The sequence below is a fragment of the Lithobates pipiens genome, unplaced genomic scaffold (assembly GCF_037356315.1).
Source record: "Lithobates pipiens isolate NorthernLeopardFrog02 unplaced genomic scaffold, aLitPip1_a1.2 Scaffold_8, whole genome shotgun sequence".
In the NCBI taxonomy this organism is placed as follows: Eukaryota; Metazoa; Chordata; class Amphibia; order Anura; family Ranidae; genus Lithobates; species Lithobates pipiens.
In genome coordinates, this window is record NW_027507903.1 from 594,981,666 (window position 1) to 594,997,444 (window position 15,779).

At 42.9% G+C, this 15,779-nt stretch overlaps 1 protein-coding gene across 2 annotated transcripts in view; it reads left to right on the forward strand.

The window, feature by feature from the left end:
* Nucleotides 1-15,779, forward strand: part of LOC143961249 (A.superbus venom factor 1-like) — a 251,857-nt gene that overhangs the window by 12,904 nt on the left and 223,174 nt on the right. For both annotated transcript variants that reach the window (XM_077470484.1, XM_077470485.1), the window contains exons 2-4: nt 4,383-4,569; nt 8,715-8,880; nt 14,825-14,895. In XM_077470484.1, the coding sequence (XP_077326610.1) occupies nt 4,383-4,569; nt 8,715-8,880; nt 14,825-14,895 (424 nt within the window). The remainder of the gene's footprint in view (nt 1-4,382; nt 4,570-8,714; nt 8,881-14,824; nt 14,896-15,779) is intronic.

Sequence of the window (15,779 nt, forward strand, 5' to 3'; positions counted from 1 at the left end):
AATACAGACATATCGTAGGCATCGCCTCCTCCCCCCAGCCATTACAAACACAAAAGAGGTATACCCATTCCATGGATTGGGGAATATTGGAGCAGTGCCATATAGGCCACAGAGCAACATAGGGTTCAGCTTCATGCAGGAGAGCAAACATCACACTATGCCTGCTGTCAGCAGGTTGTAGACCAGAGAGTGGAACCCTATCCTTCACTAACCCGAAAGACAGGTTCCAGCATAACAACAAAAAACAAGAAAAATACTGAAAAACCTAAAAAAGGGAGGGGGGAAACAAAAGGGACTGCATCCTGACAAAAATGCAGGAGCACATTTCTCAACTGTTTGTCCACACTGGACCGGTATAGGGGGGCCCCAGTGTCTCAGTTCAGGTGATCCAAAGGGACTCGCAGATCCAGATCATCTGTGGATTGTAGAAAAAGCACAAATGTTATATAACTTTCTGCCTTACAAAAGAAAAAAATGGAAAGGTGATCAAACTTCCTCTGTCCTGCCACCAGGAAGTGCATAGCAGCCAGAACAGCCCACACACAAAAAAAAGGAAGGGATAGGAAGAAGGGGCCACAGGAGAGATCAATACAAGGAAATTAAGTAGAGTGTAGTCAACCCCTGGAGGTCACAGGGTGTGTTCTGCTCGATCCAGCCAGTGAGACGCATTAGCAGGGTTGTCAAAGAATTGCGTTTCCCCATTCGCTGCAACGCTGAGCTTGGCCGGGTACAACATGGCATAGGTGACGTCATATTTTCGGAGTCGCTTTTTAACTTCTGTGAACTTGGCTCACTTGCGCTGCAATTCTGCGGAGAAATCCGAATAAAATGATACGCGTGCATTATCAATTTTCATAAGGTCTCCTTTAGTTCTGGCTTGGGTCAGGGCAGCATCACGATCTTTGTAGTTCATCATTTTAAACAAAAACGGCCGGGGAGGCTCCCCTGGCTTAGGGCCCTCTCCACTGTAAACAGGAGAGAAGGCATCCTTACCGAAAGTATCAAGCAGCCAGTTCTCTATAAATGCTACCAGGTTCTTTCCCTCTGCCCTCTCAGGTATGCCCACAGCGCGGACATATATACACATATATATATATATATATATATATATATATATATATATATATTCAAATTCCAGTTAATAATGGTAAGTGATCAATCATTAAGAGGGACCCCAGAAATTCAGAACTGGGGGGGGGGCACCTTCTGCAGAAAGAATACTCTAAGGTAGGGGGGTGGGTTACTAATATAAGGAGGAAACCCTTTATATCAGTGCCCCTTACATTATCGTATTCACTCCCCCTTACATCAGTGACCACCCCCCCCCCCCCCCTCCCGACTGGCCTGGCAGTGCTTTTACTGACCTTCTCTCAGGTGCACTGTGCAGGGCTCAGTCAGTCGGCTCCAGCTTGGTGGCTCTGGTTTTATTATCCTATAATCTCCTGTCCACAGTCCACACAAGTCTGACTTCTCCCATGACCCCCATCCTGGCGGTGCTCCCACTCTTGACTCCTCTCCAGACTCCCTGAGAGACTGCAGACATGCTACAGGAGATGATCAGAGACTGCAGACTTGATGCAAGAGCTCAATGAAAAATCACCAGTGCCCATCAAATGCAGCCTCACTGTGCCCACCAAATGCAGCCTCACTGTGCCAACCAAAATGCAGCATGACAGCGGCTGCAACACCTTGAGGATTCCAAGGGGGGGGCACTTGACCCCCCTTGCTCCCTGCTGCGGACGCCTATGGCTGTCAGTTAAAGGTCTGATATCACTGGAGATATGCATCTCTTATAAGTTGGAAGGGGACAACCAGCTGTCCTTGGGCCTTGTGTGAGCACAGATGGTCCTGAAGAGCTTAGTCCACCCAATCTATATTATTTTTATTATTATTATTATACAGGTTTTATATAGCGCCAACAGCGCTTTACAAAATGAGGGCAGACATTACATTTACATTACAATTTGGTACAAGAGGAATCAGAGGGCCCTGCTCGTTAGAGCTTACAATCTAATAAAGGTACTCTGCTCTTGTGGCTCTAGAAAGGAGTGTGTGTTAAACCAGTTGTCATCAACCATGTCCTCAAGGCCCACTAACAGGCCAGGTTTGCAAGATAACTGAACTATATCACAGGTGCTGCTCGGTGTTTGCAATATTCTAGTCTGCATCTCCCCAAGGTAATACATAAAACCTGGCCTGTTAGTGGGCCCCGAGGACAGGGTTGATGACCACTGTGTTAAACTACTACTTTCAACTTAGTCCACTTTTTGTTGCAAGCACAGACTTTACTACAGCTTCCTCAAATGGTACATCATTTCTGTTTTTGGAGTATCCCATTCAACCTTATGCAAGTTCTCCCAAAAAATAAAAAAACACCCTTAAGGGGTTATTTACTAAAGGAAAATCCACTTTGCACTGCAAGTGTACTTAGAAGTAAAGTCGCTGTAGATCCGAGGGGAACATGCAAGGAAAATAAAAAAACAGCATTTTTAGCTTGTACATGATTGAATGATAAAATCAGCAGAGCTTCCACTCATTTTAGATCTACCCCTTAGATTTAGAGCGACTGCACTTCTAAATGCACTTGCAGTGCAAAGTGGATTTGCCTTTCGTAAATAACCCCTTTAGACTGGTCCTTGTAGAAATGTGTGACTGAACTTATGTGCCTGGCCGCAGGGCAAACATTCGGGGAAGACCTGGGCAATATTTCTATGGTTCCTACGGGAGTAGCGCTACACAATTATGCTCCTCCTATCAGCATATTTAACCCCCCTAGCGGTAATCCCGAGTCTGGCTCGGGTTGGGATTTTACTGACAGGAGCGGTAACCCCGAGCCAGACTCGGGATCGCATCGCTGGATACAGGGAGGACACAGGGAGAGTTACTTACCTTGTCTGCTGGATCCAGCGATGTCCTCCTCGCTGTGTGATCGAGCTGTCCTCCGCTCGATTCACAGTGCCGAATGCCGATGAGCTCCGTTCCCTGCGACGTTGCAGGGCACGGGAGCAGAGAACGGCGGCAAATTCAAAAAAGTAAAAAGACACAAAACACACACAGTACTGTAATCTTACAGATTACAGTACTGTATAAAAAAATGACACACCCCCTTTGTCCCTAGTGGTCTGTGCAGTGCCCTGCATGCACTTTTATATTATAAATACAGTTTTTTTCTGCCTGGAATTTGGAGATTGTCCATAGCAACCAAAACATGTCCCTTTTTCAGTGTTTTAGGATTTGATTACATTATTGAATAATTTTTATTATTCTTTATTATATTATAAACTTTATCATACCCGGGATGTTTGCTAGACTCTGGTTTGAACAGATTTAAGAGAGTTATTCCTAAGAATTACAGGACTACAAAATAAAACGCCAAATTTCCATGCAAAATAATTGTACCGCTTTCAGCACCTAAAACCAGACTGAATCATACTGCCAGGGAGGTTAAAGGTAGCAAAGTGTCATGGGCACCTAAAATTGCTTTCCCCCAGGCTAAGCCCTTGTACACACGGTCGGACATTCTGCCAACCAAATACATTGGATTTTGTCTGACGGATTTTGTCCGACTGATTGTGTCCAAAACTGTTGCATACACACGGTCGGACCAAGTTGTCGGAAAATCCGATCATTCAGAACGTGATGACGTTATTTTGTTACGACGGAACTACGTTCAGGCTAGTAGCCAATAGCTTTGGTGTAGGAATTTGATCTGAGCATGCGTGGCACTTTGTCCGATCGGAATTCTCTACACATGATCAGAGTATGTCCGATCGGAGCATTTTGTCAGAAAATATTTTCAACAAGTTGGAAAATTGGGTCCGACAGATATTCCGACGGAATCAGTCCGATGCATACCTCACACAGTCGGATTATCCGACAACACGGTCCGATAAGACACATTCTGACGAATTCTCCGACCGTGTGTACAAGGGCTTAGTGCTGGTTTGCAGCAGATGACAGGAGGCTGACGTCAAGACAAACCAAAATATTAGTTCTGGTTATATGTAAAAATCCTTTTATTTCTAAAGGAATACACAAATGAAATATAAGGTGTATTCGTATCAGCTGTAAGGGCAAGTCTGCCAATTACATATTTCAGTTGTGCATGGAGATTACCAGCAAACTGGTTTCCATTTATCGTGAGGAGTCCAGTGTTAAATATCTACACATAATAATTTCCAAACAAATTGAAACCAAAAGAGAAAATTCCAGTCCTTATGCTCCATTCTATAAAGTAAAATCTATATAATCCAGCTGTTGGAAGATCCCATTATAACAGCAGAAGTAGGGATGTGTAGCTGGAACGCCTAACAGAAGTATGATTGTTGGGTGGCCTGTACCTCTTGTAGAAACATATAAAGGACTGTGCTTTGCATTGACAGATGCCTCCTGATCACACCTAGTGTGCTTCACATGGACATTGAGGAAACCATTGTAATTGATGGCCTCAACTCTGCCTTTGATGCTGATGTGACTGTAGAAGACTTTCCTCGAAGCCTGGATCGACGTGTTGTTGGCCGGGTCTCAGTAAATGCTAGTAATCAGTTCCTGGGAATAATGAAAATCAAGGTAAGTGGCCTGGTCTGGCTCTGTCTAGACCCTGCGTTGGTAAGTGATTTCTGTGTCTTGGCTTCTTCTTCCCTTACTATCTTGATGACTTCAGAATACCCTACAGATGCTCTTCTTTCTGAAGTTTTCAGTTAGATCCAGTTGATGAAAGATTATTCCTACGCTACCATTAACAATGGATAGAGTAAGAGAACTGCTGCATCCACCGGAAATGGATCAAACCATATACACTTAATATAGAAATAGGAGGTTTATTGGTGTCGCGCTGATCCAGTACTAAATTATCAGTCTGGGGAGTGTATCTGACTCCCAATTCTAAAGATCTATATAAGATATCTTCTTCATTCTGTCCTGATCTACAACTGTAAGTTCTATTCATTTCTTTATTATTGTCTGATACAGCATCTTGTTCAAACACCTAATATACTCACATCGTTACTCACCTTAACATGTTTGAATTATCACATCAGAAGCTTTCTCTGTTCTTTCAGGCTCATCTTGTAACATACTAAGATAGTCATGAGCTGTGCAAATCTCCTGGCTGAATTTCAATATTCTGATAGCTTCTACTGTACCTCCTCTTAAATGCTCTGTGATTCACTGTTTCTTCTGGGCTTCAGAAAATTCTTCCAGGGCTTTCCATGGCCTGTCCCATCCAGGTTTCGTACTCTTCCTTCCAGTACAGATGTGTCTTATACAAGCAGGGCTATCTTTACGTGGGGCAAAAGGGACAGCTGCCCCAGGCCCAATCATTGTTGTGGGGCCCAAATCAGTTGCTCCTACCCATTCGAAAACATGCAGAGTAGCAGCGGGGGCCAAGCCCCGGAGCCCTGTCTGTGTACCAGCACCGGGCATAGGAAGAAAGACTGCACTGTGGGTGCCTAGACAGAGTACAAAGTCCTGGCCAGGAGAGGGGTGTGGGAGCCTGTGATCATATACTGTAAGTGGTGACAATGGGGGAGAGGGATCTGACTAAGGAAAGGGTTAAAAGGAATTGCCATTACCATTGATGTGGGAGTGGGGGGATGGGGGGTTAACTCACCTAATATGTAATAAAAACATCATTGCCATTCTGAAGCTTCCCTCCAACCACTTTGCATATTATTTGATATATATTGTGATTCTGTACTTGCCAAATATACTGCAGAAATCTCCCTGCATTGAGTCTGGCTGAAGCCATTTTAACTGTGGGCAGCTGAAGCTGCTGCTTGTTCACTTTCTTGATTTAAACAGACACACAGAGGCACATCTCCAGGTCTGCAGCCCTGTAGTTCTCATTGGCCCTCTTAAAGATCATTCCCCCTCCCTTCCTGGCAAACTCTCGCAAGAATAAAGCCCCGTACACACAATCTGACTTTCCGATGGGAAATTTTGGATGTCAGGCTGTATGCTCCAAAAGTCCGACAATTGTTGTCAGACTTTCCGCCAACAAATGTTGGCTAGCATGTTTTCAAATTTTACGTCAACAAATGTGTGTTGTCAGAGTTTCCGATCGTGTGTATACAAGTCCGTCGGACAAAATTCCAAAGTACAAACACGTATGCTCTAAAGCAGAAGCAGTCGGTCTTGTAAACTAGCGTTTGTAATGGAGAATTAACATTCATGACGCGGTAAATTATGAAATCTCCAAATGCAGCACACATTCTCTTCTTCTTTAATGGGATAATAATGAAGAAGCTTTGCTGGTGATACTGATGGAGTTATTGCAAACTGATTTTCAAAGGCTTTTTTTTCAAGTGATATCAAGAATAATATTATTATGTTTTTTTTTTTTTTTATTTGTGCAAGTTACCACAACACCATTATCCCGTAGTTTTTAAGATTAAAGATACAACAATGTTGGTGTCCCTTGTCAATTTTACATATTTTTTAAAATGTAACTGCCTACTCCCAAACTGTCATTTGAAGGAAAACACAGAGCCAAGTATTATTCTACACATTTTTTTTTTAGTTCATTAAAAAAAGAAAACAAATCAAATTAGACATGCTATCTGCCAATAGAACTTAACCAAAAAGTGCATTCTATGCATCCAAAAATATAGAAAATATACCAAATCAAATCATTATTCAACCAAAAAAATAATGTCAAAGCAATAACTCCAAGGCCAATAATAAATAACACGTTATCTCCTCCGATTCCGCAACATGTCTTGTTGACGAACGGCCATTTAGAAACAAACTGAAAAGCACAAAATGAAAAACGTAATAAGAAAAGCAGGAATCAAGACTCGCCAAACTTCTACTAACACTTAATTAGCAGAAGGAGCCCAAAGGGTGGTGCGAAAGAGCTGAAAAAACAAGTTTTACGTGTAATACGTAACTACGTTCGAGTTTGTTGACCAACATTTGTGTGACCGTGTGTATGCAAGATAAGTTTGAGCCAACTCCCTTTGGACAAAATCATGGTTTTGTTGTTGGAAAGTCCAAGCGTGTGTACAAGGCCTAAGAGAGAGAGCTGTGCATGATGTCATAAGCCTAGACTTTTTTCCAGACAAGAAACAGGAAGTGGGCTGTATAAAGTATTTCCTGGCAGAAAAAAAAAAAAATTTTACTATCCAAAGTTAAAACAACAAGGGCAGAAGATTTAATGGAAAGATGGAAAGTTGAAAAAATGACTGATGGTCTGCTTTAACATTCACTGCTATGAACCCAAATGCAGATGGGGGATGGTGGGATAACTTTCACTGCTACTGCCCCCCCCCCCCCCCCTGCATTGGTGGTCAGTGGCAGTGAAAGTTAGTGGTAACATTTGAACCCATCATCCCCCCTTCTGCATTTATGGTCATGACAGTAAAAGTTAAAGGGGTTGTAAAGGTTCGTTTTTTATTTTCTACATAGGTTCCTCTAAGCTAGTGCATTGTTGGTTCACTTACCTATTCCTTCTATTTCCCTTCTAAATGTTTTTATTCTTTGTCTGAATATCTCACTTCCTGTTTCTCCTCAGTAAACTTCTCACCATCATCCGAGCTGGTGGTTAGTCAGCCAGAACAGCTTACTGAACAGCTTACTGAGGAGGAACAGGAAGTGAGAAATTCAGACAAAGAAAACAAAGAAAAAAAAACATTTATAAGGGAAATCGAAGGAAAAGGTAAGTGAACCAACAATGCACTAGCTTATAGGAACCTATTTAGAAAATAAAAAACAAACCTTTACAACCCCTTTAACCCCACTCCCAATAACACAGACATCTTTTGCCGTGGTCTGCTTAGGTTGCCATCTTGGTAGGGGCCCCAGTGCTATTAAGATGGCCCTGCAGACCACATTATCAGCTTTTTATAACCATAGTTATCAGATGGAAAGTTCTCTTTTGCAAAGAATACAGAAAACATCTCCTCCTCTACCTCAAGCTTTTACTCTCTCCACTCCCTTTATACGAATAGCAGAAAAGTCACCACCGTGCAGCTCATGAAAATGCTTTGCTACATAGTAATTTCCATGGGTAAGGAATGGGATGTCCAACAAGCCTATATAGATGTGATAGGCAGGTGGCTACACATGTTTGGCCACAGTGTATCTGATTACAATTTTATAATTTTTTTTTTTCTTGTTCAAATATTTTATTGGGTAAATTTAATTAATTTAGTATATCAATACATGTAACACTGGGGAAAAATGTCTAATCAATAAGATTCGTAGAACATAGTATCAGGTCGTCATGGCATAACTTTAGGCAAAGTCAATAAACAGGAGGTTAGCATCAAACAAGTAGTGCTAAGCAACATATTCGAAACCGAAGGCAAGTCCCGAAGAGGAGGAGAAGGTCCTCCTCTTCCTCCTCCTCCTCCGTTATCCAGGGTCTCCATAATTTTTCGCAGGTGAAAATTTTGTCCAGAATACAATATTAAGCAACTAAGCAACATATTCAAAACTGAAGGCAAGTCCCAAGGAGGAGGAAGAGGTCCTCCTCCTCATGGGTTATCCATGGTCTCCATAGTTTTTCGCGGGTGGAAACTTTGTCCAGAATACAATATTTTTCATGATGGTGGTTCAAGTGTAGAAACCCAGTAATATGTATAATCAAGTTAAGAATTAGTGGACCAGTAGATTCAATTATTTTGTGTCCGCAAACTTGGTCAATCAATGTGAACTGATTTAATATATATATAGATATCTCATATGGATTTATACATTTGTATTTATTGTAGATACGTTCATTCGCATATTACACAAGCATTCTACAAGAAAAGCACTTTGTCACCTTGAAAGTGGCGTCCACATGGTGTTCCCTGAGCAAAACTGTCTTAATATCACCCGAAGCTGGATACATCTTCATACAGACAGACAAAACTGTTTACACTCAGGGGTCTATAGGTAAAACTGAATATTCTTCTTGATTTATCCACACAATTTGTAAATGCTAAAGGGATATGCAAATTACTTTTCTTTAGTTGGTTTCCTTTTTTGTAGTCCGGTCAATATAAAAAATGTTGCATATTTTATTATGCAGTCTTACCAGTAGGTGGAGCTGTTTGCTTTTTTATTTATTTATATGCTGCTTTGCCACCTGGGACCCGTACTGTAATGCTTAGAATGCCGCTCAGAGTGCCACTATAAAATCCCTCCGTGAGTCCCACAGCTGGCGGGTGCTTGCAACTAAAAGGCTAATTTCAGCTACAGAGGAGATGCACAGGAACAACCAAAGGAACGCCACACACCAAAAGAATAGCCCAGGTAAGGAAAGCTGAGATACGGCTTCAGCGTAGCTCCTCCCAGGCCATGCCCCTGTGATGTGCTTAACCGTACTCAGAGGGCTTAGTCACTTGTTGTTAAAAGACTGTTGTTTAGAGAGCTCAATAGCTCAAGCCCAAGCTACACAGACAAGTCAATGAGTCACAAGAAGAATGGCTCTTCCCATGTTTGGACAGCGCCATCAGAGGTTTCAAAATACACTATATGGCCAAAAGTATTGGGGTGAATAACTTTACACGAACATGAACTTTAATGACATCACATTCTTAGTCCATAGGGTTCAATATTTAGTTGACCCACCCGTAAATTATGTTTCTGGGGGCTTTCTGTATACATTCTGTGTACTGAATGCCTCCAGGTTGTCATATTGCATTTTGTGTGAACAAGAACCAATTGGAATAGATGGAAAACACTGTACATTCATTTTTAGTGCAGAAAAAAAGTACACAAAACTGCATCTGGTGTGAACTGGCCCTATAGCATCCCAGTCTCAGTCCGTAGAGTTCAGTATTGAGTTTGCCCACCCTTTGCAGCTACAACAGCTTCAACTCTTTTGGGAAGGCTGTCCACAAGGTTTAGAAGTGTGTCTATGGGAATGTTTGAACATTCTTCCAGAAGCGCATTTGTGAGGTCAGGCACTGATGTTGTACTAGAAGGCCTGGCTTGCAGTCTGTGCTTGAATTCATTGCAAAGGTTTTCTGTCGAGTGGAGGTCAGGACTCTGTGCAGGCTAGTCAAGTTCCTCCACCCCAAACTCACTCATCTATGTCTTTATGGACCTTGCTTTGTGCACTGGTGTGCAGTCATGTTGAAACGAGAAAGGGGGCCACCCTCAAATTGTTCCCACAAAGTTGGGAACATGAAATTGTCCAAAATGTCTTAGTATGCTGATGCCTTATGAGTTCCCTTTAATGGAACTAAGAGGCCAAGAGGCCCCTGAAAAACAACCCCACACCATAATCCCTCCTCCACCAAATGATTTGGACCAGTGCACAAGGCAAGGTCCATAAAGACATGGATGAGCAAGTTTGGAGTGAAGGAACTTGACCGGCCTGCACAGAGTCCTGACCTCAACCCAATAGAACACCTTTGGGATGAATTAGAGCAGAGACTGCAAGTCAGGCCTTCTCATTCACATCAGTGCCTGACCTTACAAATGCGCTTCTGGAAGAATGATCAAACATTCCCATACACACACTCCTAAATCTTGTGGAAAGCCTTCCCAGAAGTGTTCAAGCTATTATAGCTGCAAAGGGTGGGCCAACTCAATATTGAACCCTACAGAGTAAGACTGGGATGCCATTAAAGTTCATGGGCATTTAAAGGCATTCCAATACTTTTGACAATATAGTCTATATCGTGGCTAAAAGGGGACTGTTTGTCCTTTCCTCTCTCTTTAAATGACATGTAATGGGTAAAGGTAACCACTTGCCAACCGGCTCACACCGATATACGTCAGCAGAATGGCACGAACAGGCATATTAACATACATGTACATTGCCCTTTAAGATGCAGCATTGTGGACACGTGCGTGCTGTGATCTCCGTGAGTGTGATCGTGGGTCCCGCGGACTCAATGTCCGCGGGGATGCCCGCAATCGTCTCACAGAGAGGAAGAACAGGGAAATGCTGACGTAAACAAGCATTTCCCCTTTCTTCCTAGTGACAGGACACTGATCACCGCTCCCTGTGATCGGGAACTGTGATCAGTGTTGTGACACACATAGCTCCTACCCCCACAGTTAGACCACACTTAACCCCTGCAGCGCTACCTAGTGGTTAACCCCTTCACTGCCAGTCACATTTACACAGTAATCAATGCATTTTTAATCGCACTGATTGCTGTATAAATGTGAATGGTCCCAAAATAGCGCCAAAAGTGTCCGATCTGTCCTCCATACTGTGGCACTCACAATAAAAATCGCTGCTCGCCGCCATTACTAGTACAAAAAATACATTATAAAAATGCTATAAAACTATCCTCTATTGTGTAGACACTATAACGTTTGCGCAAACCAATCAATAAACGCTTATTGCGATTTTTTTACCAAAAATATGTAGAAGAATACGTATCGGCCTAAACTGAGGAAAAGATTATTTTTTATATATTTTTGGGGGATATTTATTATAGCAAAAAAGTAAAAAATATTGCGTTTTTTTTTCAAAAATTGTCGCACCTTTTTTGTTTGGGAGCCATGTCGTACGACCGCGCAATTTTCAGTGCCGAATTGCAGAAAGTGCTCTGGTCTTTGGCCAGCCAAATGGACCGGGGCTGAAGTGATTAAAACTTTTTGAACTTTTGCAATATAAGAATAATGGATCCACCTGACAATTCCGTCTATCTCTGGACCTCTGAATTGATTTCCCAGCTCTGTGCATCTACTGTGCCCATTATTAGGGGCTCCCAGGGTCTATTCTGTTTTTTCGTTTATTTTTTATCATTTATTTATTTAATTATTTTATATAATAGAAAGGTAAACTGAGTAGACTTGCAATCATCTCCTTATTATTATTATTAGCAGTTTACTAGCTATTTTTTTTTTATTTTATTACCTGGAGTTCCATAAATCAGAACATCAGGCAGCTCTCCTAAGTGGATGACATCACTTACAGTTAGGCTGGGTTCACAGTGGTACGAAACACAAAAGTCGTACCACTTTGGATCCAACTTTGCCCTGTGACTTGAAGTCCAACATGCTTCCGACTTCAATGAACAGGGATCCAACATTGATCCCCGACAGTACCAGGCACTGTGTCTGGTATGAATCTTTAGGGGGAACTCCACGCCAAATAAAAAAAAAAAATTGCATGGGTTCCCCCTCCAGGAGCATACCAGGCACTTCGGTCCCCATGTTAATGAGGACAAAAGCCTCTTCCCGACAACCCTGGCCATTGGTTGTCAGTGGTCTGTGGGCAGGGGGCTTATCGGAATCTGGAATCCCCCTTTAACAAGGGGGCCCCAGATCCTGCCCCCCCCCCACCCTATGTGAATGAGTATGGGGTACATTGTTCCCCTACCCATTCACCTATAAAAAAGTATAAAAAAATAAAACGCAGTGCACAGCTACGGTGTCTCTTCTGTCTTCTTTTCCCATCTCTGGCACTTCTCCCTCTTCTGACGACGTCTTCTGCCTCCTCTGCTGATGTCCTCTGCCTCTGTCAGTTCTTCTCCCCTCTCCGGGTCTTCTTTTCTCTCCCTCCAGTTCTTCTCCCTCTGTCCGCTATCTTCTGCCTCTGCCGGGTCTTTTACGCTATCTTCTCGCTCTTTTCCCTCTGGTCTTCTTCCGATGTTGACTCAATGCTCTCTCACAGTCTATGCAGAGTGCGCGGTGTGCCACTACTTATATTGGCATGGGACGGGGTCACCACCCATCATGCCCCGACAGTGGCGTCATAAGGGCGGGGACCCCAGATGACATCAAACGGTGACTCCGCTCCATGCCAATATAAGTAGTGGCACACCGCGCACTCTGCATTAGAGTGGGAGAGAGTGTTGAGTCAACATCGGAAGAAGACCAGAGGGAAAAGTAATCGGAGAAGACCTGGCAAAAGAGCGAGAAGATAGCGGAGAAGACCCGCCAGAGGCAGAAGAGAGCAGACAGAGGCAGAAGAACTGGAGAGAGAGCAGAGAAGACCCGGAGAGGGGAGAAGAATCGGCAGAGGCAGAAGACATCACCAGAAGAGGGAGAAGAGCCAGAGAGGGGAGAAGAAGTCGGAGAAGATGGAGCTGCCTTAATAAATTACTTGTGTACTGCGTTTTATTTTTTGACACTTTTTTTAGGTGAATAGGTAGGGGTACAATGTACCCCATACTCATTCACATAGGGTGGGGGCAAGGATCTGGGGGCCCCTTGTTAAAGGGGGCTTCCAGATTCTGATAAGCCCTCTGTTTGCAGACCTTGACAACCAACGGCCAGGGTTGTCGGGAAGAGGCCCTTGTCCTCATCAATATGGGGACAAGGTGCTTTGGGGCGGGGGGCGCAGGGCCCCCCTGTCCCAAAGCACCCACCCCCCCTGTTGAGGGCATGCATCCTGGTATAGTTCAGGAGGAGGTGGCTCGCTCGTCCCCACCTTCTTTCCTGACCTGCCGGGCTGTGTGCTCGGATAAGGGTATGGTATCGATTTTGGAGGGACCCCAATGCATTTTTTTTCAGCGTGGGGGTTCCCCTTAAAATCCATACCAGACAAGACCAAAGGGCCTGGTATGCTCTTGGAGGGGGAATCCATGCCTTTTTTATTTTAATTTGGCGTGGTGTTCCCCTTCAGGATCCTCAGAGCACAAGTTGCATGTCAAAGTCAGGTCAGTTAAGACGGCGTTCCAACTTTGATCCTACTTCAGTGATATTCATTGGGCTGAAGTAGGATCAAAGTTGGACAAACTTGTGTCGGACCAGTTAAGACGGCTCCCATAGGGAAACATTGATTTTCACACGTCATGCGACATGAGATCCCAATGTCAGAGTGTTTGTCGTACCAGTGCGAACTCCGCCTTAAGGATAACAGTGATGTCTCCCTTTATCAGCTTATTCATAGTCAATGTAATTTCATGCAGCCCACCTGTTTAGCTGCCCATGCCTTCTTCCAGGCTGAATTCTGTTGTACAGGGATTTTGAAAAGTTTTTTTTTTGTTTTTTTTTTACAACAAACACATTAAAAATAAATTAAAAAGGGTAAGAAGGCTTTCCAATAAAGTTTCCTTACTCTTTCTTTTGCCCCCACCCACGCAGATATAGCTCAACTCCCGATCAAATCTTTATACTTTCCTCAATCTTGCCACCAATGTCCTCTGCCATGTTTAAATACCCCCACAGACTTTTTCAACACGCTCATGTGCAATGAAACCCCATAGATTTATATGCGACTAAGAGATGGATCTCCCCCTACATTTGCTCAGGAGTGTGGGAAATATTGATTGGTTAATTAATGAATACAGGGCTGCATTCATTTGTGTCTTTTATATGTCTGACGTTCAGTTTTAACCGTTGTTAGGAAGGGATTTAGTGATGGCAAATATAGTGTTTGCTCCCTATAGTGGCTAATCTCTAGATCTCAATATTTAGCACAATGACAAAAATATGGAACACTTAAAAAATGTAAAAAAATAAAATAGAATAACCTTTAAGGCTCCATTGCGATTCTGCCTACGATTTGGAACGCCATGGTGTGAATGAAGCCTCATTTGGGTAATTTAAAGCTAGAGTTTAGCAATTTTATTTAAGGTTTTTGTTTTCAAATTCTCTCATTTTTTTTATTTCCCTTTTGGGGTCAATAAAGTATTCTGAATTCTGTTAATTAATGGATGGTACTTACATGAATGACAAGTGTCCCATGAGCTGGTGGCTGCTCTGTTGCCTGAAATCTTTAGTCCTCTGCCCCCCAGATACCCCCACAGCTGTGATTTGCATCACTGGTGTTGATTAAAAAAAAAATCATTAAACTACAACTATAAAGCATTTATGTTTATTAAAAATGTGGACTAAAATGGCTGTTAGGTTGCTCTTTTGATGGATTTTGATTGATTTAATTCATACTCTTCTTTTTTTTACATTATACGCTTTCCATTACCAGTTCTTGTCCGGTTTTACGCTATGAATTACAATCTGAAGTCTCATCATAAACCAATAATCTTCTACTACCAGGTGAGACTTATAACTCTATTTGTTATTAACAACCTCAGGGCCGTCTTTAATATTGATTGGACCCTGGGAAAAACTTTTCTTGGGGGCCCCCCCATGCAGTTTCGCTCTCCACCTGCTCTGAGACATACAATAATTAGCGGTTAGACTCAAAATAAGTTTACTGAATCAGATCAGGCAGCTATTGTGATTGGATGCCAGAGGTTAATGTATCACTGACTGGTTGCTAGAGGTTACAGCGTGGCTCAATAATTATTTGCTAGAGGTTACAGCACATGATTTCTGCTTGTTGATCGATTGCTAGAGATTACTGTGGATATGACCTCAGGGGGGGCATAATATACACATCAATGTCGCCAACCACTGATATTTACATATGAATGCCGCCACTATTTCCACATGAATGCCGGTTATTTACATGTAAACACAGGGTCTGCAGGTGAGTCATCTGTACACAATAGGGCAGAGCTGGGCAGCATTAGTAGCAGCACTTCACACTGAGATATCGGGACACAACAGAGGACTAAACCTCAAGGGACAAGGGAATTTAAACCAGGATAGTTGGCAAGTATGAGACAATTGCTTTGGGCCCCACAACAACGACAGGGCCCATGGCAGCTGCCCCTTTTGCCCTGCCTTAAAAACTGCCCTGAACAACCTCACTGTCAGCACATCATTAAAGTTTAACTCGAGTGATTTGTAACTCACACAGAGCTAAATACTCTCTTCTAACATCCATGTGACAGAAAGGTGTGAACGAAAGGATGAACTACCGCTCCAAAGTAATCTTCGAGGACTGAAGCTCCTATTGATGAGCCCCAGGTGCTAACCATTACACACACCATGAGCAAACAAGCAGGACAAAACTCTGGATAGCCGCACACTGG